Raw genomic sequence first — 22,564 nt, forward strand, 5'->3', positions numbered from 1 at the left:
CAGTCAGGCTGTAACACACCCCTTAATAACTCTTGTAGAGTCAGTCTCTTGGCAACCTACTTTTCTATTTTTGTTTGATTGTAAAGACTTTAAATTTGTCTTCATTTCTGAAGATAAGTTTTGCCTGATAAAGAATTCTTGGCTGGCAGTTTTTCTCTTTCAATACCTTAAATATATCCTACCACTGCCTTCTTGTCGCCATGGTTTCTGAAGAGCGGCACTTAGCCTTTTTAAAGCTCCCTGCAGTACACTGCTTTTCTCTTGCTGCTCTCAAAATCCTCTATCTTTGGTGTTTGACAATCTAATAGCAGAGGGCTCAGAGTAGGTCTGTTAGGATTTATTCTGTTTGGAGTGTGCTGTCCTTCTTGAGTATTGATATTCATGTCTTTCATAAGAGTTGAAAACATTTCAGTCTTTCCTCAGATATTCTTTCTGCCCCTTTTCAGTTCTCTTCTCCTTCTGGGACACTTGTAACATGTATGTTTGTGTGTTTCATGTTGTCATTCAGTTCCCTGAGACCCTGTCAACTTTTTGCATACTTTTCTGTCTCCTCATTTCCATTTCAAATGTCCTATCTTCAAATTCACTTATTTGTTCTTCTAACATTTCAAATCTGCTGTTATATGTCTTCAGTGTATTTTTAATCTCATCTTTTGTCTTTCATTCCCATAAGCTCTGTTACTTCTTGCAGGCTTTCAAATTGTTCTTTACACTCATACGGTGTCACCTTAATATCCTTTACCTCTTTAGTCATAGTTTCCTTCTCCTTAAACTGATTAAAGAGGTTGGAACACCATTTATTATCCTAAATTCTGAGTCTCATCTAGATTTTTGCCTAATTCCTTTGGGTGGGCCATATTTTTCTGTTTCTTTTAGTGTAGGTTTGTTTTTGTTTTGTTTTGTTTTGTGGTACTCGGGACCAGGGATTGAACATGAGACCTTGTATGTAGGAAGCTGGCGCTCAACCACTGAGGCACATCAGCTTCCCTGAGTCGATTCTGTTTGTTTTGCTTGTTGCTTGTTTTTGTTTTTTCAGGAGGCACCGGGTACCAAACCCAACCAGGACCTCCCATATGGGAGGCGGGCGCTCAACCACTTGAGCCACATCTGCTCCCCGAGTTATTCTTGCTATCTAGGCATCCGCTTATGTTGACGATTTTGCTCTGTTGATCAATTTCTCTTTTTTGCCTAGTGGTTTTATTTCACAGCTCTTCTTTGGTTTTTGGTTTAATTTTTTCTGAAACTCTAAAACTGCCTTGTTTAAGTAGTCAAAACTGTGGCAGGGAGTCATTGACGGGCCGGATCAGGTGTGGTGCCTGGTGAAGAATCAGGGACAGTCGCCGTCCTTCGCTTGCCAGCGGCCAGCAGATGGCGCTCCTCGGCAAACCCTGCCCCGGAGACAGAGCCCTCACTCTCCACCTCTGCTGAGCTGCAGCAGGTCAGTACATCTACTGACCAGAGGAACCAGCCAGCCCCGCTGCCCCTCCCTCTGCCCCGAGGACTGTCCTTTCCCCTCCCCTGGCCGCTCAACCACAGCTGTCACTGAGGGGAGGGGGCCGCACCCCAGCCCGAGGGCATCGACGGGCTTCCCTCTGGCCTCTCCATCCTTGGCCCCAGGCCCGCCTGGACGAGGCGGAGGCACTTTCCTGGCCTGCAGGGTCCCCAAATGCCCCTTCCCACCACCTCTCTGTGCCTTTTCCCGTTTCCCAAGAGAGGCGTGTCCTGCCTGAGCTACTCCGACACCATCTTCTAAAATTAGTACAAATTTTTCGACATGTCTATTTTTGAAAAATCTTTATTATAGTTTTTTCTGATTATAAAATAAACATAAAAATTTAAATAAAAATGCATGACTTGAAAAAGTTAATTTTTAAAAAACAAGTTAAATTTTAAATGTCATGAAATGCTCATTTCAAAAATTTCAAGTATTATAAAATAGATGATTTAGAAAATAAATTCTTTGTATTCTAGTCTCCCCACAGGCCACCCAGGATGACTGCTGTTTGCGGCTTGGCATATTTCCTTCTAGAACGTCTCTGTGCACACACTAAAGCACATATTCGGCACCTGCAGCCTTTTATAAGGCTCACGCTCCGTGCGCAGCTGAGCCCCTTGCCTTTTGCATTTCACAAGTTCCGTTTCAGCCTACCTCATAAATGCTTAATCGGCCAGAAAGTTTTGCATTATGTAAACACACTAGGTTCACTCATAAGATCTTTTTTTTTTTTGACAAGAGCGATTTTACACGGCTCAACCTACACTATCGCCAGCCATCCCCCTGCCGGACGTTGGAGGGCTCCCACTTGTGTTTCATTTTGCCACTAAAACAATTCTGCAGTGAATGCTCTTACATGTTCTCTGTGGAGTACGCACATTTTATCCCAAGGGGGCAGAACTCCTGAGCATTTAAAGAGTCCAGAGGTGAGAGTTCCATTTGTCTTGGCTGTAGAGACCCAGCAGGAAGCTGATGACCAACACACACCTTGTCCCTCAGGAAGGGGGATGAGATCAGGCCGGACGCCTTGTAGTACGGACGCTGTGACGTGTAAAATACGGTGAGGCCGTGAGCGAAACGCTCGAGTTCAAAGAGCAAGTCCTTATGGCTTACTCCAGCCAGTGCCACTAGGGCACCCCAGATGCTTGGTGGACTGAAGGCTGTGCTCTGGAATTTGGGCTGGCGAAGGGTAGAAATGGGTTCAGAAAAATGCCAAAATCAAAAATCTATAGAAAAGTTTCAAATGCCAGCATTTACTCGAGAAGTGAGTGAAAACAACAGCACCTGGCACCGCGGGGCCCCAGCCCCCTCAGGACCCACAAAAGGACCGGCCTGCGGCGCATGCAGGTCACTTGCTTCTCCGAGCAGGCCGCTTCCTCTTCGGCCTGGTCTCGGGCTTGTAGATCCTGTGTGGGTCACAGCTGAGGTTGTGGGAGGTTTTCTTGTGGCAGGCGATATGCACGAGCTTCAGATTCTCCAAGGTGAAGAGCAGGCCGTAGAAGTACTCCCAGTCCACTTCCCTCCCATCCTGCTCCTTGATAGCATCAGCCAGTGTCGGGACAACGGTGCGTTTCTTTTCTATTCTGCAAAGAGAGGTGAGACAGTCACGTTCTGTGGCCACAGCCCCATGAGCAGCAGGCTGCCCAGGCAACTCCATTATGAAGTAAAGAACATTTAAGATACAGTGTTTACTGGTCGTTTTGGGAAATCATAAGGCAACCTGTGGCTGCTCATACGGAAAGGCAAGTGGAGAGTTTTATAAGTTATTAAAAAGGATGGGTACAGATGTGGCTCAGGCGGTTGGGCGCCTGCTTCCTACATGGGAAGTCCCGGGTTTGGGCTCCCGTGCCTCCTAAAAACAAACAAATGACAAAACCAACTCAGGGGAGCCGACGTGGCTCAGTGGTTGAGCACTGGCTTCCCACACAAGGGCCCAGGTTCAATCCCTGGTCCCCAGTACCTCAAAAAAAACATCCCAGAAGCACCAGGAGGAAACGTACATCACGTGGAAGGGACCTGCCCAGGCTCCCCTCCAGTCACCACTAGCCATCCTGCTCCTGCCACTGCAGGACGTTCCTGCAGCAGCTCAGCTTCAGTGTCACCACTGGGCTTGGCCATGTCTCCTGGGCCAGGTCTATCCAGCAAAGTCCAGTGTAAACGACTTCGCTCGTTTTACTTTTCAAAGTTTTATTTATGGATTTTTTTAAGCACACACAAAAAATGGCAGCCACTATTATTGCCATCGCTTAGAATTAACTACCATCAATAGTTTGGCTTATTGGGAAGGGGACTTGGCCCAGTGGTTAGGGCGTCCGTCTACCACATGGGAGGTCCGCGGTTCAAACCCCGGGCCTCCTTGACCCGTGTGGAGCTGGCCATGTGCAGTGCTGATGCGCGCAAGGAGTGCCGTGCCACGCAGGGGTGCCCCCACGTAGGGGAGCCCCATGCACAAGGAGCGCACCCGGTAAGGAGAGCCGCCCAGCGCGAAAGAAAGTGCAGCCTGCCCAGGAATGGTGCCGCACACATGGAGAGCTGACACAACAAGATGACGCAACAAAGAGAAACACAGATTCCTGTGCTGCTGACAACAACAGAAGCGGATAAAGACGATGACGCAGCAAATAGACACAGAGAACAGACAATTGGGGTGGGGCTGGGACAGGGAGAAGGGAAGAGAAATAAATAAATCTTAAAAAATATATATTTTGGCTTATTTGCCACTTTCATCTGTGTAGAGATTTACAAGAAAACAAAAGTATATGGTAATATACAAAAAGAATTTTTTTTTTTTTTAAAGATTTTTATTTATTTATTTAATTTCCCCCCCTCCCCTGGTTGTCTGTTCTTGGTGTCTATTTGCTGCGTCTTGTTTCTTTGTCCGCTTCTGTTGTCGTCAGCGGCACGGGAAGTGTGGGCGGCGCCATTCCTGGGCAGGCTGCACTTTCTTTTCACGCTGGGCGGCTCTCCTCACGGGCGCACTCCTTGCGCGTGGGGCTCCCCCACGCGGGGGACACCCTTGCGTGGCACGGCACTCCTTGCGCGCCTCAGCACTGCACATGGCCAGCTCCACACGGGTCAAGGAGGCCCGGGGTTTGAACCGCGGACCTCCCATATGGTAGACCGACGCCCTAACCACTGGGCCAAAGTCCGTTTCCCAAAAAGAATTTTTTAAATACAACTAATTACAAATAACAGTAAAGTCAACCTGGACACACACCCTTCCTCTCACTTTCCTTCCTCACCTCACTATTCAGAGTTTTTTGTTTTTTACTGTATTTTTTTGAAGATGCATAGATCACAAAAAATGTTACACTAAAAAATAGAAAAGGTTCCCACATACCCCACACCCCACACTCGTCCCACATCAACAACCTCTTTCTTCATTGTGGCACATTCATGGCATTTGGTGAATACATTTTGGAGCACTGCTGCACTGCATGGATAATAGTTTACATTGTAGCTTACACTCTCCCCCAGTCCATTCAGTGGGTTATGGCAGGATATATAATGTCCAGCATCTGTCCCTGCAATATCATTTAGGACAACTTCAAGTCCCGAAAATGTCCCCGCATTACACCTCTTCTTCCCTCTCCCTGCCCTCAGCAACTACCATGGCCACTGTCTCCACATCAATGCTACAGTTCCTTCCATTACTAGTCACAATAGTTCCATAGCAGAATAAAAGTAAGTCCACTCTAATCCATACTCTATTCCTCCATCCTGTGGGCCCTGGGATGGTGATGTCCACTCCACGTCTATATCGAGAGGGGGCTTAGACTCACATGATTGATGGATGCAGAGTTTGATATGACCCTTTCCTAATCTTATACTTTTCTACTCATATGTGTCAATTTTTAAAATGTTGCTTAGTGTAAAGCTGTTTTACTCATAAACTATTCAAAAGACCGTGCAATAATAAGTGTAAAAGCCTATAAATTGACAAGAAGGAATTAGAAATCCCACATCTAGGAGGGCCTGCAGGAGCGGGGGAACTAACTGGCACAGAGAGACTCCTCCCCATCACCAGAGATGCTGGATAAAAGATCCCAATCTCATTATTATGTAGTTGGGATCAGGAGACAGAAGGTGCTCCCCAGCTCCCAGGAACATAGAGAACTTGATGCCACACCCCAGGCTGGCCAGGTTCTGGTCCCTGCTAAAGGCCCACGGGGCCCTCGAGCAGCAGGGGAGAGCCAGCCCAGGAAGGGGACAGAGAAGCTGAGCTCCCCTTCCAAAGGTGTGCCCCGGCTTTGGATAGGAGGGAGAGGAACGCCACTGTGTCGCTTATCTGCTGCTGTGCAGCCGGCCACGCTAAGCCTCTGTGGTTTCTGCGGCTGGGCCTGGGCTGGGGGAGGGCAGGGGCAGGCCCTTCTCCCACGGGCTGCATCCTCCACGCTGAGGCAGCTCCCTGCAGCGGGCAGTGGCGTGTTCGGATGGCTCAAGCCTCAGCATGCAAGCGCTTTTCCAGCCTCTGTTTATGCCCTGTGTGCTGGGGTCCTGTGGCCAAGCCTGGATCCAGCATGAAGGGGGCTGCACAAGGGTGCAATACCGCAAGGGTGGTCCCCTGGGCCGCGAGAGTAACCTACCTCCACGGTTACCTGTGAAAAAAGACTCGCTCCGCCCCCAGGTACAGAGCCTACACTTAAAACGGGCCCGGGGCTGCCTCAAGACCTGAGACACCCCCGCCTCAGAGCCCCTGGAGAAGCATGCACAGCTGCTCTGTGGGATCCTCTGACAAGCCAGTGTGCAAAGGATGCCTGCAGAAATAAACAGTTCCCACCGGAGGTGGGCCCAGAATCCAGACGTGGGCTCACGTGAGGAAGAGCAGCACACCAAGCAGAAGGGGGGCTGGAAACACCCCACAAGGACCGCCTGCAGCAGACCACCAGGCCAGCGTGCTTAAAGGACGTGACAAGCAACAGAAATACCAACGAGCAGGCTGGGACAAGAGAGAGCCAAAAGCACTTCCAGAAAAGAAATGATATTCTACGGAAAGGAACACTCAGTGGAGAGGTTGAACACCGTCCATCTGGAGAGAGAACTCGTGAGCTGGAGGGTGGAGGAAGTCATCATCGTATTACAGCAGCACCAGGGCAGAAGCGGGAAGGAGGAGGTATCACTGGAGGAGAGGAGAGGCTGCCGTATGCTCAGAGTTCCAGAAAAACTGAACAGGGCGTATCAAAGAGCAGCAATGCCTAAGAAATGCTAGAGAATTTTCCAAAATTAAAGATAAAACTTCAGAGCAAAGAATACAAGTCCTGGTCAAAATTTTAAAAACATTTTTTTAAAAATCTGTACCTATATACGTATTTTCAGAGAAAGAGGAAATCTAAAATTACCATAAGAAAGAGAATTATCAGACTGACAGTGGCCTTCTCATGAAAAGATGCTAAAAGACAATCAATTTAATTCCAGTATTGAAAAGTCATACCTTTCAATCGAAATTTCAATATTAGCTAAATAATCAATGAGGAATAGACACTAAATGGACATTTTCAAAGACATCACTGAAAGAAACACTAAAGGGTATACATCAGAAGTAGGAAATTAAACCAGAAGTAACATTCAAGAAGGAATGGTGTTCCAGAAGAGGAGGGATAACAAGCAGGAAGAATATTTAAGGAAATAATGACTGAAAGTTTCCCAACTCATTTACATGTCCAAGAAGTGCAGCGTACCCCAATCAGAATAAACTCAAATAGACCTATTCTAAGACATATTACTCAGAATATCAAACATCGAAGATAAAGAGAAAATTCTGAGAGCAGCAAGGGAGACGCAGGGAGGTACCCTGCATAGGTACAGATATTTATTGACCATTATTTCTTCCGGGTGGATCGTCCCTTTTACTATTATATAATGGGCTTCCCTAGCTCACACAGCTTTTTTGCATTTAAAGTCTGTTTTGTCTGATATGAATATAGCTACTCCTGTTCTTTTTTGGTTACTGTTTGCATGGAGTACCTCTATGGCCAATTAGTTTTTGACAAGCCTACCAAAGCCATGTTAACAGGACAAAACAGTTTCTTCAACAAATGGTGCTGGGAGAACTGGATAATAACCAAAAGAATGAAAGAGGACCCCTAACTCACTTTCCATACAAGAATCGACTAAAAATGTATCAAAGACCTAAATATAAAAATGACAACTATAAAACTCCTAGAAGAAAACGTAGGAAAATATCTTCAAGATCTTGTGGTAGGCAGTAGTTTCTCAAGCCTTACACCCAAAGCACGAGCAACAAAAGAAAAAATACATTAATGGGACCCCCTCAAAATTAAGCATTTTTGTACCTCAAAGGACTTTGTCAAAAGGGTGAAAAGGCAGCTGCCTCAATGGGAGAAAATATTTGAAAATCACATGTCTGGTAAGGGTTTAATATCCATGATATATAGAGAGATGTTACAACTCAACAATAAGAAGACAAACGACCCAATTAAAAAATGGGCAAAAGACCTGAATAGACATTTATCCAAAGAAGAAATACAAATGGCAAAAAAAAACCATGAAAAAATGTCCAACATCACTAGTGATTAGGGAAATACAAATCAAAACTACAATGAGATATCATTTCACACCTATTAGAAAGGCCACTATTAAAAAGCTGGAAAACTACCAGTGATGGAGAGAATGTGGAGAGAGAGGAACACTTCTTCCCGCTGCTGGAATGTGGAATGCCCCGTGGAGGACTGTAGGAGGCTCCTAAGGCAGCTGGATGCGGATCTGCCGTGTGGCCTGGCAACACCACTATGGGGTATAGACCCAGAAGAACCGAGAGCAGTGACACAGACACCTGCACACCGACATTCCCACGGCATTATTCACGATAGCCAAAAGCTGGAAACAACCCAGGTCTCCATCAACTGAAGAATGGATAAACAAATTTTGGTGTATATACACAATGGAATATGATGCAATGGTAAGAAGAAATGAAGCTGTGAGGCATATGACAACATGGATAATCCTGGAAGACACTACGTTCAGTGAAGCAAGCCAGACACGAAAGGATAAACACTGTATGATTATGCTATTATGAACTAAATATATCGTGTAATGTCACAGAGTTAATAACTTGAATACGGGTCACCAGAAAATAGAATGAGGTTAGAATGTGGAAAGCTGAGGGCTGATCTGTGCAGAATTGGTAAAAGGGTTATTTGTTAATCTTTGGAAGTGAATAGAAAAGGTGAAAGCACAACACAGTGTTTGTTTGTAACTAGCAGTGCTATTAGATGGATCTGACAGTGGTTGAAAGGGCAAGGCTAGGGTCATGTGTATTACTAGGAGAGCTAAAAAATGCAACACGTGAAACCTCATGTGACGTATGAATATGGGTAATACTGCATATATAAGACTTTTTCTTTGAAACTGAACAAAGGCATGTTAATATTACAAGATACCATTATAGGCAAAACACACGCACACGCACACATTGTGCCAAGCGAAAGAAACCAGACACAAAGTGCTCCATGTTGTTAGATTCCATTTATAGAAAGCGTAAATATGAATCAATTTATAGAGATGGAGTTGGATTAGTGGCTGTGCAGGATGGGAAGGACAGAGGGGTTGAAAGCTGACTGCTGAGGGCTGTGGAGCTTCTTTTCTTTTTGGAGTAATGAAATTGTTCTAAAGTTTTTTGTGGTGATGCACCATGCTGATTATACTAAAAATCACTGATTATACACCTTGGAGAGATAGTATGGTGTGTAAATGCATCTCAATAAAACTGCTTTAAATTAAAAAAAAGATAAAGGGCTAACATGGCCAAAACAGCGTGAGAGGGAAACGCACCATGCAGAGAGCAGGGCTCACCGCAATTCCGGCAGCTCCCACAGGGTGCGGGTGCTGCACAAGCTCCCCAGGACCCAGGAAGAGGCCTGTGCTCGGAGTGCCCAGTCCACCTGCCCAGAGCCCACATCCGCGCCCCAGCCCCAGCCACCCACCGACACTTCAGGCACGCAAAGCCTGACGGCCCTGACGCATCCTGCCCAGATGCCCCTGAAGCTGCTCCCACGGCCTGCACAGCCCTCCCCACTGGTCACCATCCCAGAGATACGCTGCGCCCAGCATCCACCCCAACGCCCATGCGGGGCAGGCGTTCAGAGCCTGGACGTGGCCAGGTGCAGGCCCTCGTGGTGTGAAGTGGTGCTAGAGGCGGGCAGGGGGGGAGCTGGGGCCAGCCCGTCCCGCTCTGGCCGGTTCCCTGCAGACTCCGAGAAGCCTGCGAATTCTCAGCGTGAGCCTGGCCTGCTGGGAAAGGCCAATCAGAACTCAATGAGATATCATTTCACACCTACTGGAATGGCCACTAGTAGGAGAGAACTACCAGCGGTGGAGAGGACGTGGAGAGCAGCGCTTATTCGCTGCAGGCGGGATGTAGAGGGCACAGCCGCCGGGGAGGGCTGTTTGGCAGGGCCTGAGGAGGTTGACTGTAGACTTGCCACGAGACCCGGCAGTACCACAGGCATGGAGAGGACACACCCATCTCAGAGCAGCAGTTAACGCAGGGGAGAGGTAAGGAATGGGACTGAGTGCAGGAAGGGATGAAAGGGGACTCTCAACTCTATCTAGTAACTTTAAAAATAATCTGAATCCAAAAAGTAATACGGCCATTTAAAGGGCATTTAAAGGTTTGTTTGTCTTCATAAAAGGTAGAGGAAAAAAATAGAAGCAATGCAAGCATCTATCAAAAGATGAATAAACAAAATGTGGCATATCCTTACCGTGGAATATTATTCAGCCCTAAAAAGGAATGGCGTCCTGATACGCGTGACAACGTGGATGAGCCTTGGAGACATATATTGAATGAAATAAGCCAGACACAAAAGGACAAATATTACCTGATGTCACTGATATGAATTAATCAGAATAAATAAATTCAGAGTCAGAAACTAGAATGCAGGCTGTCGGAGGCCAGGGTAGGGGCAGGGCATGGGGAGCTAAGGCTGACTTGGCACCGAGCTTCTGTTTGGGGTGATGGGAAAGCTCTGGTGAGGGACGGTGGTGATGAGGGCATGACACTGTAGTGTAATTAATGCCACTGGATTGTAAACTTGAACGTGGTTAAAAGGGGAAATTCTAGGTCGTTTGTTACTAGGAAATTTTAAAAAACAACCGTGGGACTGGACAACAGGGTGAATGACCCCTAATGTAACCACGGACTGGAGTCCATAGGACAAATTCTAACAGTAGCTGCTCGTCAGCTCTGGCAAAGTGCTGTGCCGACCAAGGTGTTCACACGGGGGTGTACACGGGACCACTGTGTTTTCTGCATCATTTTTCTATAAACTTACATGGTGGGTCCGCGGTTCAAACCCTGGGCCTCCTTGACCCGTGTGGAGCTGGCCCATGCGCAGTGCTGATGCGTGCAAGGAGTGCTGTGCCACACGGGGGTGTCCCCAGCGTAGGGGAGCCCCACACACAAGGAGTGCGCCCCGTAAGGAGAGCCGCCCAGCGCAAGAGAAAGTGCAGCCTGCCCAGGAATGGCGCCGCACACACGGAGAGCTGACACAACAAGATGACGCAACAAAAATAAACACAGAGTCCCATGCCTCTGACAACAACAGAAGTGGACAAAGAAGACACAGCAAATAGACACAGAGAACAGACAACTGGGGCAGGGGGAAGGGGAGAGAAATAAATAAATTAAATAAATCTTAAAAAAAAAAAGCCAACCCATTTCTGGTACCTAGCCCACAGGCAGGAAAGGGCGGTGCGCCTCCAGCAGGCGTGTGTGCCACGGCCTCCTCGAGTCTGTGACTCACAGCCGGGCGCACGCGGCTCTGCCGACCCCCGCCCGCGCGTCACTCACGTGTGGTCCAGGTTCCACGTGCTGAACAGCACCCGGCTCTCCCTGTTGCCGTAGGGGTTGATGGAGTGCCTGGACCCACAGGCGTCACCGTCGAAAGGCCCCTGGATGCCGAGAGAGCGCAGGCCGTCAGGCCGGCCTCAGGGAGGGCACTGCCCGCTGCCGGCCCCGCTGCCCAAGCAGGAGGCCCGCGGGGAGGGGGCTCTGCCAGCAGCGCGGGTGGTCTGCAGCGGCCAGGCAGCACCAGGCAGCCCCCATTCCCAGCAGGGTCCCCAGTGTCAGCAGGCACTTGGCGGAAGCAGCAGAAGGACGCATGGCACCTGGTCACCCCCTCTCCTGGCGGTGACCCCCCACAGGTGTTAGCCCCTTCCCTCGCAGGGCACCCCCCCCCCCAGGGGTGACCGCCTCGGGCTCCAGGCTCCGCCCTCAGGGACCAGGGGCAGTGGCGCTGTACAGTGCGGTCTCCTGAGCTGGGCACATGTTCCGGAAGGCCAAGACAGAGCTGGGGCTGACCACTCCAACGAGCACCTGAAAATGCCACCTCCCGCCCTGAAAACCCTGCGCTCTGCCATCCAGAGTCGCAGGCGGGGAAAAAGCCACTCTCCATGTTCCTCGGAGGCTCCTGGGCTGTCCCCCTCGCCCCCGCATGAACGTAGCCGCCCTTCCCTTCAGCTCTCCTTTGCAGCTCTTCCTCCCGGGGCGGGCCAGTGGTTCTTCACATGAGCCCCTGACCACCCCCCGGGAGCCTGTTAGAAATGAGGGTCCCAGGCCCACACAGCCCTGCTGGACGCGGCTCAGGGCGGGGCCACCGCGGGGTCCTGAGCCCTCCAGTGAAGGCGCGGCGCTCAGGTGAGAGAGCCACTGGCTCGGACCGTCCTGCCCTGGCTCGCCCACCAGCTGACGCCCCGTGGCCGACGCAGGCCGGGGGCCCTCGCCACAGGGGTGGACTGCGCGCTGCAGGCGCCGCTCACCTGGCAGGAGAACCAGCCCTCCGGGGTGCAGAGCCGGCCACTGGCCTTGGCACCCCTGTCGAAGTAGCTGCTGTTGTACCGCGCGGCCTTCAGCTTCCGGCCCATACAGCCCACGAGCCTCACGTACTCCTCCCGGGCCCCTGCGCCCACCTCGGAGGCGTACGCGCTCACCTGGAGGAGAGCAGCGCTGTCAGCGGGCACCGGCCGTGAGCCCCTGCACCCCGCCCGCACTGCCAGGCACACCTCGGGGGCCACACCCCCTCTGCCGGTGACCCCGGCCTGGTAAGGGACAGCACTGCCATGTGGCCCCCATGGCTAAGGGTTCTCGAGCCACATGCTAAGTGCAGGAGCCGCGTGGCTGTGGCCGCAGGTGAGAGGCAGGTATTGGGGGAAGATGTGCTGGGCAGCACAGACAGTTCCAGAAGCTTGTTGAGAAACAGAAAAGGTGGGGGACACCGCGGGGGTCAGTGCTCGGCCCCCACAAGGCGGCAGAGCTCCTGCAGGGGACCTGATGACGAAAGCGGGTGCACGCGGCCTGCAGAGCGCCCGGCCCCTCGGCTCCCACAGGCAAACAGCCAACTCCAGTTCTGGGCACCCTCGCCGCCGGGTGCCTGGCACTGCCCCGCACAGGGAGGTGGGGGAGAGGAGGCGGCCCGAGGCTGCAGCCGCCACCACCCTTGCCAGTGGCTTGTACAGGGATGGGGCCACCGCAGCTGGAGTGACATCCAGAGGGCAGAGATGGGGACACGCCACGGCCGGCAGAGTGAAAGGCCCCAGGAGGGGTGCAGCCCGGGGGGGGGACAGGGTGGGCATGGGCGGTGGGGGACGGGGGAGGCAGGTGGGCTGCTGCCCTCGCCTGCCTGGGCCTGAGCTGGGCCGTGAGCCCCAGGGCGGTCCCTCTTGGTGCTTGGTCCACCACAAAGCACAGACAGAGTCCAGACACACGGCTGAGCCAGCGAGAGTCGAGGGGGGCAGAGGGCTGTCCAACACAGAGGGGACAGGGTGGCCTTGTGATTTACTTCCGACCACCTGGGCACATGGGCGGCGACGCTGCCAAAAAGCCACCGAGACCCTCAGGCTGGTGCCGCGCCCTTTGGCCTGCAGCTGGCCTCGGCGCGGGGAGCAGACCCCAGGACCAGCCAGGCGCAGGCCAGGGAGGCTGGCAGGGGCGCTGAGGGGTGCGGGCACGGGGGGGTGGGGGGGTGCATGCAGCCGAAGCCCCAGCTCCTGGCGCCCCTCGGGGATTTCTACCGCCTGTTGCAGCTTAGTGGCGCTCCCAGCACGGCCGAGGGGGCTGCCGGCCGAGGGGGCTGCCAAGAGGCGCCCACAGCTGAATTAGCCAGGACAGCGCTCCCTGCCTTGGCTGGTAAGCTCAGCCGCCACCAGGCGGCTTTAACTCTGAATGTCACTTGTCAACTGGGTCTCATCTTCCCAGAAACGGAGTGGAATGGAGAGACTGCGCACACATCTGGGTAATGGCGCCGAGGCCGCACTTCTTCCAGAAGACTCCATGGGCAGCACTTGCCCTTTCCATCTACATCCATCACTTTCTCACACCTCCCAGAGGAGATGTGAGTCACTCTATTTAGCCCACAGTCAGAGCTCAAGCCCCACAGCGACTCAGAGCACCCCAGAAAAGGCTCGGCTCGGCTCAGCCCTGCCCGACACGTCTCGGAGGTCAGGCAGTGGCACGTGACTTGAGAAACCCCTGGAAACTCCAGGAAAGAAGGGAGCGCGTCAGCAGTCACCAAAGTAACAGTGGACCGGGGAGGGAGGTTCACCTGGGAGGAGGTCACCTCATACCTGAGCTGCCTGATACAGACTCAAAGGCCGGCCCTTTTCAGATCCCATGGGGAGCATTCTGCACAAAACGGAAGGGCAGAGAAAGGTGCCCTGGCGGGGCGACGGCGTTCCTAAAGGGGAGCCCGCCCCAGCTCGGGCTCCAGCCCTGGCCTTGAGGAGAACAGAGTCCAACGTCAAGACGGCACAAAAAGAACGCGGTGGGTGAGGAACAGGCGGGCGCCGGGGGTCTGCGGCAGCGCTCAGCCCGCGTCTCCCTCCACACCCTCCGGGGTGAGCAGCTCCCTTGCTGCCCGGCACACCTGGCCGTCAGCACACCTGGCCGTCAGCACACCTGGCCGTCAGCACACCTGGCCGTCAGCACACCTGGCCGTCAGCACACCTGGCCGTCAGCACACCTGGCCGTCAGCACACCTGGCCGTCAGCACGGGCTTACCTCCCTCAGGTAACTCCGGATGCGGCTCTCACAGCTGTACCTCAGGTAGCTGGACTTACTCCTGAATCGGGCCTCCAAGCCTGGGGGAAGAGGGAGGCCCTCGTGGAGCCCACGGGAGCGGCCGCGTGCTCGGCTGGGGGCCTGGGGGAACGCGCTCCGCCATCGGCAGGTAAGTCCCGCTGGCGACGCGCACGACCTCGGCGGGTTTTTGTTTGCTCGCTCTCAGCACAGGAGGATCCTGGCTCTCGGCTGGGAGCTTCTCCAGCAGCCCCGGGGGCGTCGGCCAGGCTGGCAGCCCAGGGCCCCCGCCCTCTGGGAACCGCGTCCTGCCAGGGGCCCGCTCCATGCGGCCCCAGAAGCGCCCGACCAGCAGCGTTGGCTCAGGGCCCCCACCCCGACGGCCCTGCCCGAGGAGCCAAGCCGGCCCCTTGGTCTTGGGGGCGCCGGGACGGGTGTCGGCATCTGCCGTGAGGAGGCCCCTCCCGGGGAGCAGGGGGCCCCACGCACCTTCGAACCACGGCTGGTCCTCGGCCCTGGTCTCGGCCGCGATGTTCTCGCTCACGTTGTGCAGGAGGTCCGCCAGGAGCCTCTGCCGCAGCGGGGACCGCTCGTCACACAGCAGCTGCCGCACCGCCTGGATGACGCCCGCGTGGGGCTTGTGAAACACGCTGAGGACGCGCCCGATGTCGCTCACATCTGCCACCCAAAGGGAGACGGGCAAGAGCGTCTGGTCCCTAGCAGGCCTGGCTTTCTGGCCGCCAGGAGAGGCGCCCCCCACGGCTCCACCTGCAGAGCCCCCAGGCCCAGCTGTCCAGGGGACGCCCCTGGCCGGGCAGGGCCGTTGCCCAGAGCAAGCAGCCTGCCAGCCGCCCCCGTGCGCTCTGAAGAGCGTGGGCCGGAGCCCTGGCCTTCTGGCCCTCGGAGGGCGCAGCGTGCCCTCGCCAGCCCTTGCCAGCCCTTCCCAGCACCCCCAGAGCACCTGGCGGGCCAGTGGGCCTTCCCACGACAGGGGCGGAGTAAGCATGTGCATTTCACGACGGCGGCACTTCCGCACGGCCGCCTGCATCTGAACTCGCTTCCTCAGGGCACAGCTCAGATGGAGGAGGACGGGAGCCTCGCAGCAGGGCGGGAAGGGGGTCAGATGGAGGAGGACAGGGGCCTCACGGTGGGGGGAGGTCAGATGGAGGAGGACAGGGGGCCTCGCGGCGGGGCGGGAGGGGGGTCAGATGGAGGAGGACGGGGGCCTCACGGTGGGGGGAGGTCAGATGGAGGAGGCCAGGGGGCCTCATGGCAGGGGCAGGGGGGTCAGATGTAGGAGGACGGGGGGCCTTGTGGCAGGGCGGGAAGGGGGTCAGATGGAGGAGGGCCTGTTGCCCACCCTTCGCCTCCGCTGCCCACAGGAGCCCACTGGCCTGTGCCTTTGAGGCGTGGAACAGCCCTGCGACCCCCCCAGGGAGGTGTGGAGGCAGGTGATGGGCCCCCCGGCCCATGGGGCCATGGCCCTTCCAGGTCACCTGCTCTCAGGAGGGCGGCCCGGGGGCTGGCCTCGTGCACTCTGACCCCACCTGGCGCTGTGCCAGCCCGCCAGCCGCACGTTCCAGGCTAGAGCTCAACGAGTCTAAGACTCACACCAAAAGCACCGAAGGGGGAAACCGGTAAAGTGACCGCATCACAACAAAAACTTCTGCTCTAAAAACAACAAAGGTCTTCTGCTCTGCTAGACCCTGGGGGAGGAGGGGAGGATGAAAGGACGAGTCACCGAGGAGGAGATATTTGGAAACCACACCCCTAACAAGGAGCAAACTAGAATATTAGCTTAAAAGCGCAAGCCTCACAAAACCAACCCAATCACACGGCGGACAAGACACAGGGGCGTTTCCCCGCAGAGGCTCTCCGAGAGCAAAGCAGTGGCCGACAAGGCGTCTCCACCACCAGGCGTTAGGGACGCGCAAGTCCAGGCCAGGCCCTGGTGCGCTGGTGGCCGCGGCGCACAGCTGACAGAACGGCTCAAGCAGGGGCGCGGGACGCCATCGCCCGGTGAGGACGCAGGACGCGCAGCCCTTTCCCACAGGGCCAACGTACAATGGCGCAGCCCTCTGGACAACCTCGCAAGCACCTGAGCGCGCGCTTAGCAGACGGCGGGGAGCACGCTCCAGGGCCCTCGCCCGGGGAAACACAGGCTTACGGCGACGCAGAGGCCAGCGCCCAGCTCTCCCCGGCAGCTGGACGCGCAGCAGCAGAAACCGGCAGCAGCCAGAGGGCGAGGGGTTAAACAAACCCGCCGAGTTCACGCAGCAGCTCGCAGGGGGCTCAGGGCCTGATGCTGCGGGCAAAGGCCCACCACACGAGGGGCTCTCATGAGGCGCTGCGGGACGGCACCGACTGCACCCCTCTCCTGAGGCGTCACCACGGGGTGGGCGCTGGGGCCTCCCGCAGTCCCCGAGGCTCTGCCCACCGGCACCTCCTCAGCTGCAAAGGAGTCAAGAGTCCGGCACACCCTCCCTAGTGCCGCGCCAGCCCGTTCCAGCCTCCATGGGTGTGGATGTGGAGCTCTCACAAGCCACCGAGTCACCGACACGGCATCATCAGACACCGTTTACAAGACCCGTGATGAGGCGTTGCACCCATGGACGTTCGCCAGTGGATGGCACAGACGCGAGCAGGAAGTGCCCGTGGTTCCTCCAGAAACGTACCTGAAGGTGGCCGCTACCCGAGACCTCTGGGGAAGAGAAGAGGCCGGGCAGCCCTTGAGACCCGCAGGGAAGGACGCGGCGCAGCATGCGGGCTCTGGAGCACCCAGACCACGGACGCTGGGCGGGCCCCTCGGCACGGGGGGCGCTCCCGGCAATGTGGGGGACAGCAGGGCCTTTAGTGGGAGGAGCTCCAGGCCGGCAAGCGGCCCCCATGGCCACAGACAGGTGCTCGCCGAGACCTGCAGGACTGAACCTTCAGGATCAACACATGGCCGTGGCCTCAACCACGCAAGCTGTGGATTTGCTTAGCAACGAGGGGCACGGCCATTCCCCGGGGCTGCCGGCTGCTGGAGGTCCACCAACGCAGGTAACGGAACGAACAGCACCCTGAGATGCTTACAGGTGGACCCACTTCTGCATCTGCTGCCAGCAGCTGTGCACGTTTGGCCAGCTGACTTCTGGGAAGTGGGTTATATCTATAAAAGGTCTCAACTGACATCTTTCTGAAACTTACTGCTCTTCTGTTTTATTTTGTTTGAAGCTCAGGGGAACACAGGCAATTATCAGGGCTGAATTTCTGGAAGAAGTTTCAAATAAGTTAGAACATCATGGCAGATGGAATTGGAAGAGAGGCCTCCAGGAGAGAGGGACGATGTTACACGAGCAAAGGCTCGGGAGCTTCAGTTCCTAAAACGTGTCTTGTTAATAAGGAAAGAGGGGCAGACGGGGCCTGCGAGCACAGAGCAGCCTCGAGGTCTGCTGGCCTCCACCTGCTTCCGTCTCCCACTTGGGGTACGATAGTTGCCCGCAGAATCGCACTCTCCTTCAGCCACTGGGCACGACTGCTGATCTAAGTTTGTGAAGCTGGGGTTCTGCAGGGGTGGCCTCAGAGCAGGGAGAGAGGAGGAAGGGGTGCTACTCTTTGTGCAAACAAGTGCATCCATCTGTTTCATAAAATAGTTCCCTTCTTGCAGCTAGAAAAACACAAAATGGTCACATACTATGTGATGCCACTCATTTTGCACTCTTTAAATGACAAAATCACAGACAAGGAGACCAGATGAGTGGTTGCGGGGCTTGGGGACGGCAGGGGCTGGGGGGCTGAGTGACCTAAGCGGGAGCTGTGTGGCTGCAGGCAGGTGTCAGATCTCCAGCGCGGGGATTACAGCAAGCCACACGCGATCATGACCCAGGACACCACACGTGCCGCACCACGGCCGTTCCTGGTCCCCACGCTGCCCGACGGCTAAGACCCAGCCTCGGGCGGGTGAGCGGTGCCAGGAGCTTCCAGACGCGCTTCACAGCTTCCTGGGGATTTATCATTCCAACATTTTAAAACTTAAAAGAGGACCAGGGAAACGGACTTGGCCCAGTGGTTAGGGCGTCCGTCTACCACATGGGAGGTCCGCGGTTCAAACCCCGCACCTCCTTGGCCCGTGTAGAGCTGGCCCATGCGCAGTGCTGATGCGCGCAAGGAGTGCCCTGCCACGCAGGGGTGTCCCCCGCGTAGGGGAGCCCCACAGGCAAGGAGTGCGCCCCGTAAGGAAAGCCGCCCAGCGCGAAAGAAAGTGCAGCCTGCCCAGGAATGGCGCCGCCCACACTTCCCATGCCGCTGATGACAATAGAAGCGGACAAAGAAACAAGACGCAGCAAATAGACACAGAGAACAGACAACCGGGGGGGGGGGGAGGGGGGATTAATTAAATAAATAAATCTTTAAAAAAATAAAAAAAGGACCAGTGGTTTCAATGGAGAAAGAGGAATCAAGTACCAGAAGAGAGAGAGGAGGGGAGGAGAGATGGAGAGTCTACACCTCCAGCTCGACCATGGCGGTGCTTTGGAGCCATTGTTTTCAGGAAACTGTGACCTTAGATGTGACCCACTCCGGAGGGTGTGAGCCCACAGCGAGGACCTGAGGAGGCGGCTTCAACGAAAGGGTGGCCCATCAGGAGGGTCCTGGCCCTCTTGCCGGCGTCCTTTATAAGAGAAGGAGGTTCAGACCGGGAGAGAGAGAGTCACGGAGGCAGCAGCCGGAGGTGCAATCAGTGGAGCCCAGGGGAGGAGGGGGCTGGGGGGCTGCCACGCGCACTGCCCCATGGCAGAAGAGCCCCGGCCAAGGTCGACCGATGACCCCTCACCAGGGAATTCCTCTCGGCCTCAGAACCGTCAGCTAATGAAGCCCTCTGTTCAAGCCAAGCCACGGCGTGGCATCTGCCGGAGCAGCCACGGAGACGTGAACCACTGTGACACAAGAACAAGAGGGGAAACGACGAGCTCCTCAACCCAGGGCCACCTCCGGCATCACAGCCGCCACGAGCCGGCGACCTGCTCCAGGTCAAGGCCGGGCCCCGGAGCACTGGCCGGTCCGCCCCGCCCCGCAGTGCGCACACCCCTTGCCGTGCCCTCTTGGCAGAGGAGGGCAGGACCACGCCCGGCCCGCTGCACCCTCTTCCCTCGCGGGGAACCAGAAACACCTCCCGAGGCAGGAGCGCAAGAGCCAGACTAGAGCCCCGGCGGGAGCGGGGGCGGGAGTTCTGGGGTAAGACGCGCCCCCGGTTGGCGCCCGCGGGAGCAGGCGATGGGCCGTGCCGCTGGCCTCGGCGGCAGCGTGGACTTCCACTCCTCCAGACTGTCTCCAACGAGCCTGCAGCCCAGGGCCTAGACATGGCGCCCCGGAAGAGCCACGTCTCAAAGCAATCGCCCCCTATGGCGGCCCCCAGCCTGGGCCCTGAGGACCAGGTCCACCTTGCCTGAGCCACAAGGCACCTGTGCAAAGACACCCAAGCCAGCAGGGGCATAGCAGCCGCCCTGGGCATTCCCAGGACACCGCCAAGGACTATAAATACAATAAAAGAATAAAAAAAAGGTCATAAAACCACAAGCTGGGCCACTCCATTCCTGGCACGAGGGTTAGGACTTGCTGTCTAGGTGGCGTTGTGGACTCTAGCCCCAAGGGACTTCCCTAGCTAAGAGCCGAGTTACGCCCCTCCCCTCCCCGGCCTCCCACCCCGGGCCCAGCCCCCGCGCCTTCCCGAAGGTGCTGGCCACTTACAGCCCTGCCAGGCCTGGCCCGCCGGCAGCAGCAGGAGCTCGGTGTCATCGGGCACGCTCGCGAAGATGTCAGCGCTCAGCTCGGCGCCGTCCTCGTACAGGCACAGCCGGCAGCCGGCGGCGGGGAGCTGGGCGGGAGGGGCGCAGCACGGAGTTTAGGGGCTGGCTGCAGCCGGGCCCCCCCGAAAGAGGGGTTTCGGCCCGCGCACCCCACCAAGGACGGGAACCAGCTGTCTCAGGGAGGCCCGGGCCAGGTGGGGTGCTGCAGCTCAGTCACCTGAGACCCGCGTCTAAAGCAGTGTCGAAACGAGGGCCCCTTACTTTAAGTCATCTTAATAAAAAGTCATATCTACACTTATAAGGCAGCACCGGCAGGCTTGGCACTGCCACCACACCCGGCCGACCTACCGGGCACGCCTGCCTCAGTGCGTGTTCGTTTTTCCTGCGCACGATGATCACACTGACAGACTTCTGTCTACACGAGCGAGACTGTACAGTTGCTGGGGTCTGCTTTCCTGCTGCTCGACCCTGATCGACCCGAGGCATTTTCAGGGAACCCCACACACCCACCACCCACACGTACGCACATAGGTGCTCCAGGAGGAGGGCTGGGTTAGCCCATTCGAGAAAATCAGATTCAAGACTTGAAGCCCTGGTAAGGGACACGGCTGTTTTGCAGATGGGGAAACGGAGGCCCCGAGAGGTAAAGTGGCTGGACACGGTCCCAGGTGTCTGGATCTCAGCCCAGAGCTGCCGTGGCCCTGCCGGCCCCAGCCCCCCTCCCAGGCCCCACCTGCGCCCTGCCAACCCACTGGAGAGCTAAAAGATCTTCACAACCCCAGGGGCAGGGGGCGCAGGGGGCCGTGGGGTCCTGGTGCCCAGTGGCTGCTGGCCACTGAAATGAGTCCCCGGGGCCTTCCCCCCCCCCCCAGGCGTCCACCCACACCCTCGGGCTTTTGAAGGGGAAAGCAGCACCTCTTGTTCTCCCCTCAGTTTCACCCATGCTGGTCAGCCCTGAACGCTGGGGACACGGCACTGCCCATCCCCTTGGCTAATGCAGCTCTCTCGAGCTAGCCCGTGCGCTGCGCTCAGGCCAGGGAGGATGTGGCATGCTGGACCCACTTTGCACCGGCCCTATGCCCCTGCTCAGCCCCTGGACCAGGCTTTGGAATGAGATAATCCTGGGTTTCCCTGCAGACCCCTTTTCTTAGTAGCTAGGCAAGTTACCAAGTCGCTCCATGCCTCAGTTTCCTCATCTGTAAAAGGAGGAAGTGAGCACCGATTCCCAGGGCTGTCTTGTGGACTGCTGGCTATAACCCACACCCAGAGCCTAGAGCAGGGCCTGCCGAGCCCTGGAGCCCCTCGTGGAGACTACGCTCCTCCATCTGCAAAATGGAGACCTTTACCCTGTGGGGTTTTGCAAGGGATAAAGCGATGGTGTGTCCACCAAGCCTGGGCTGAGCTGGTCTGAGCTTAGCACAAGACCTGCGGCGGTGAGAAACAAAAAGACTTGAGCCTCGTGGACTAAAGACCCCAGCAGTGGAGAGAAACTTACCACAGAATGCGCCATCCTCTTCCAGGAAAATAAGCAGACATTTCTTTCCTCTTCCAGGAAAAAGGGGGCGCAGCTTGGGAACTGGGTGTCTAGCAAACCCCCGGCCTCTGCAGGCCCTTTCTCTGGGAATCTCTAGCTCGACCCGCTCGGGCGCAGCCTCCACTTCCGCCCCCACCTAAGGGCTCCCAGCCGCTCCCCCGCATCCTAAGACGGACTAGCTACCGGGTGGACAGGGGCCCGCGGGCGGGAACGGGGCCCACCGGGCGGACGGGGAGCGAGGCGGGGGCAGAGGACCTGGAACTTGTCGCATCCTTTCCGCAGCACCTCCTGGCAGCTCCTGCCCGCCACCCCAAACTTCTTCTGACTGTGCAGGGTCCGCAGCTTGAAGGTCTTGGGTTTCTGGAGCACTGCAGACATTTCCACGGCGTCTGGCCCCCGCCGGCCCTGCACCTGCTTCTCCGGCCGGCTCTGGCCAGTCCTGCACCCGCGACGCCCGGGTCTGCGCACGAGGTCCGGGGCCTGGGGCCGGCTCTCCTGCGGGGACAGAAGCCGGACGGCAGAAAACTACATTACCCAGAAGACCCCGGGAAGCGGAGGCCAAACGACGCCCTGTGCGCAGACGCGGCCGGGACAAGGGCCGGGTCGCAGAGGCCAGAAACTACATTACCCAGAAGACCCCGGGAAGCGGAGGCCAAACGTCGCCCTGTGCGCAGGCGCGACCGTGGTCAGGCTCGCGTCGCTGCGCATGCGCAGGC

The 22,564-nt window shown here is 56.1% G+C and overlaps 1 protein-coding gene across 3 annotated transcripts; it reads right to left on the reverse strand.

The window, feature by feature from the left end:
* Nucleotides 1–1,777: 1,777 nt before the first annotated feature.
* On the reverse strand, nucleotides 1,778–22,360 carry DFFB (DNA fragmentation factor subunit beta). 3 transcript variants are annotated; one of them, XM_071217824.1, is made up of 8 exons: nucleotides 22,104–22,358; nucleotides 20,256–20,382; nucleotides 15,018–15,206; nucleotides 14,511–14,590; nucleotides 12,275–12,445; nucleotides 11,307–11,407; nucleotides 10,219–10,282; nucleotides 2,944–3,078 (listed from the first exon to the last, which is right to left on the reverse strand). In XM_071217824.1, the coding sequence occupies exons 1-7, from the start codon at nucleotides 22,224–22,226 to the stop codon at nucleotides 10,228–10,230; spliced, it is 846 nt and encodes a 281-aa protein (XP_071073925.1). In that variant the 5' UTR covers nucleotides 22,227–22,358; the 3' UTR covers nucleotides 2,944–3,078; nucleotides 10,219–10,227. The 3 variants fall into 3 exon arrangements, with proteins under 3 accessions (XP_004480394.1, XP_071073925.1, XP_058160567.1); XM_058304584.2 differs by lacking the exon at nucleotides 2,944–3,078 and adding an exon at nucleotides 9,896–9,980; XM_004480337.5 differs by lacking the exon at nucleotides 10,219–10,282 and having other exon boundaries at nucleotides 1,778–3,078; nucleotides 22,104–22,360.
* Nucleotides 22,361–22,564: the final 204 nt, after the last annotated feature.

The sequence above is a fragment of the Dasypus novemcinctus genome, chromosome 9 (genome assembly GCF_030445035.2).
Source record: "Dasypus novemcinctus isolate mDasNov1 chromosome 9, mDasNov1.1.hap2, whole genome shotgun sequence".
NCBI classification, from domain to species: domain Eukaryota; kingdom Metazoa; phylum Chordata; class Mammalia; order Cingulata; family Dasypodidae; genus Dasypus; species Dasypus novemcinctus.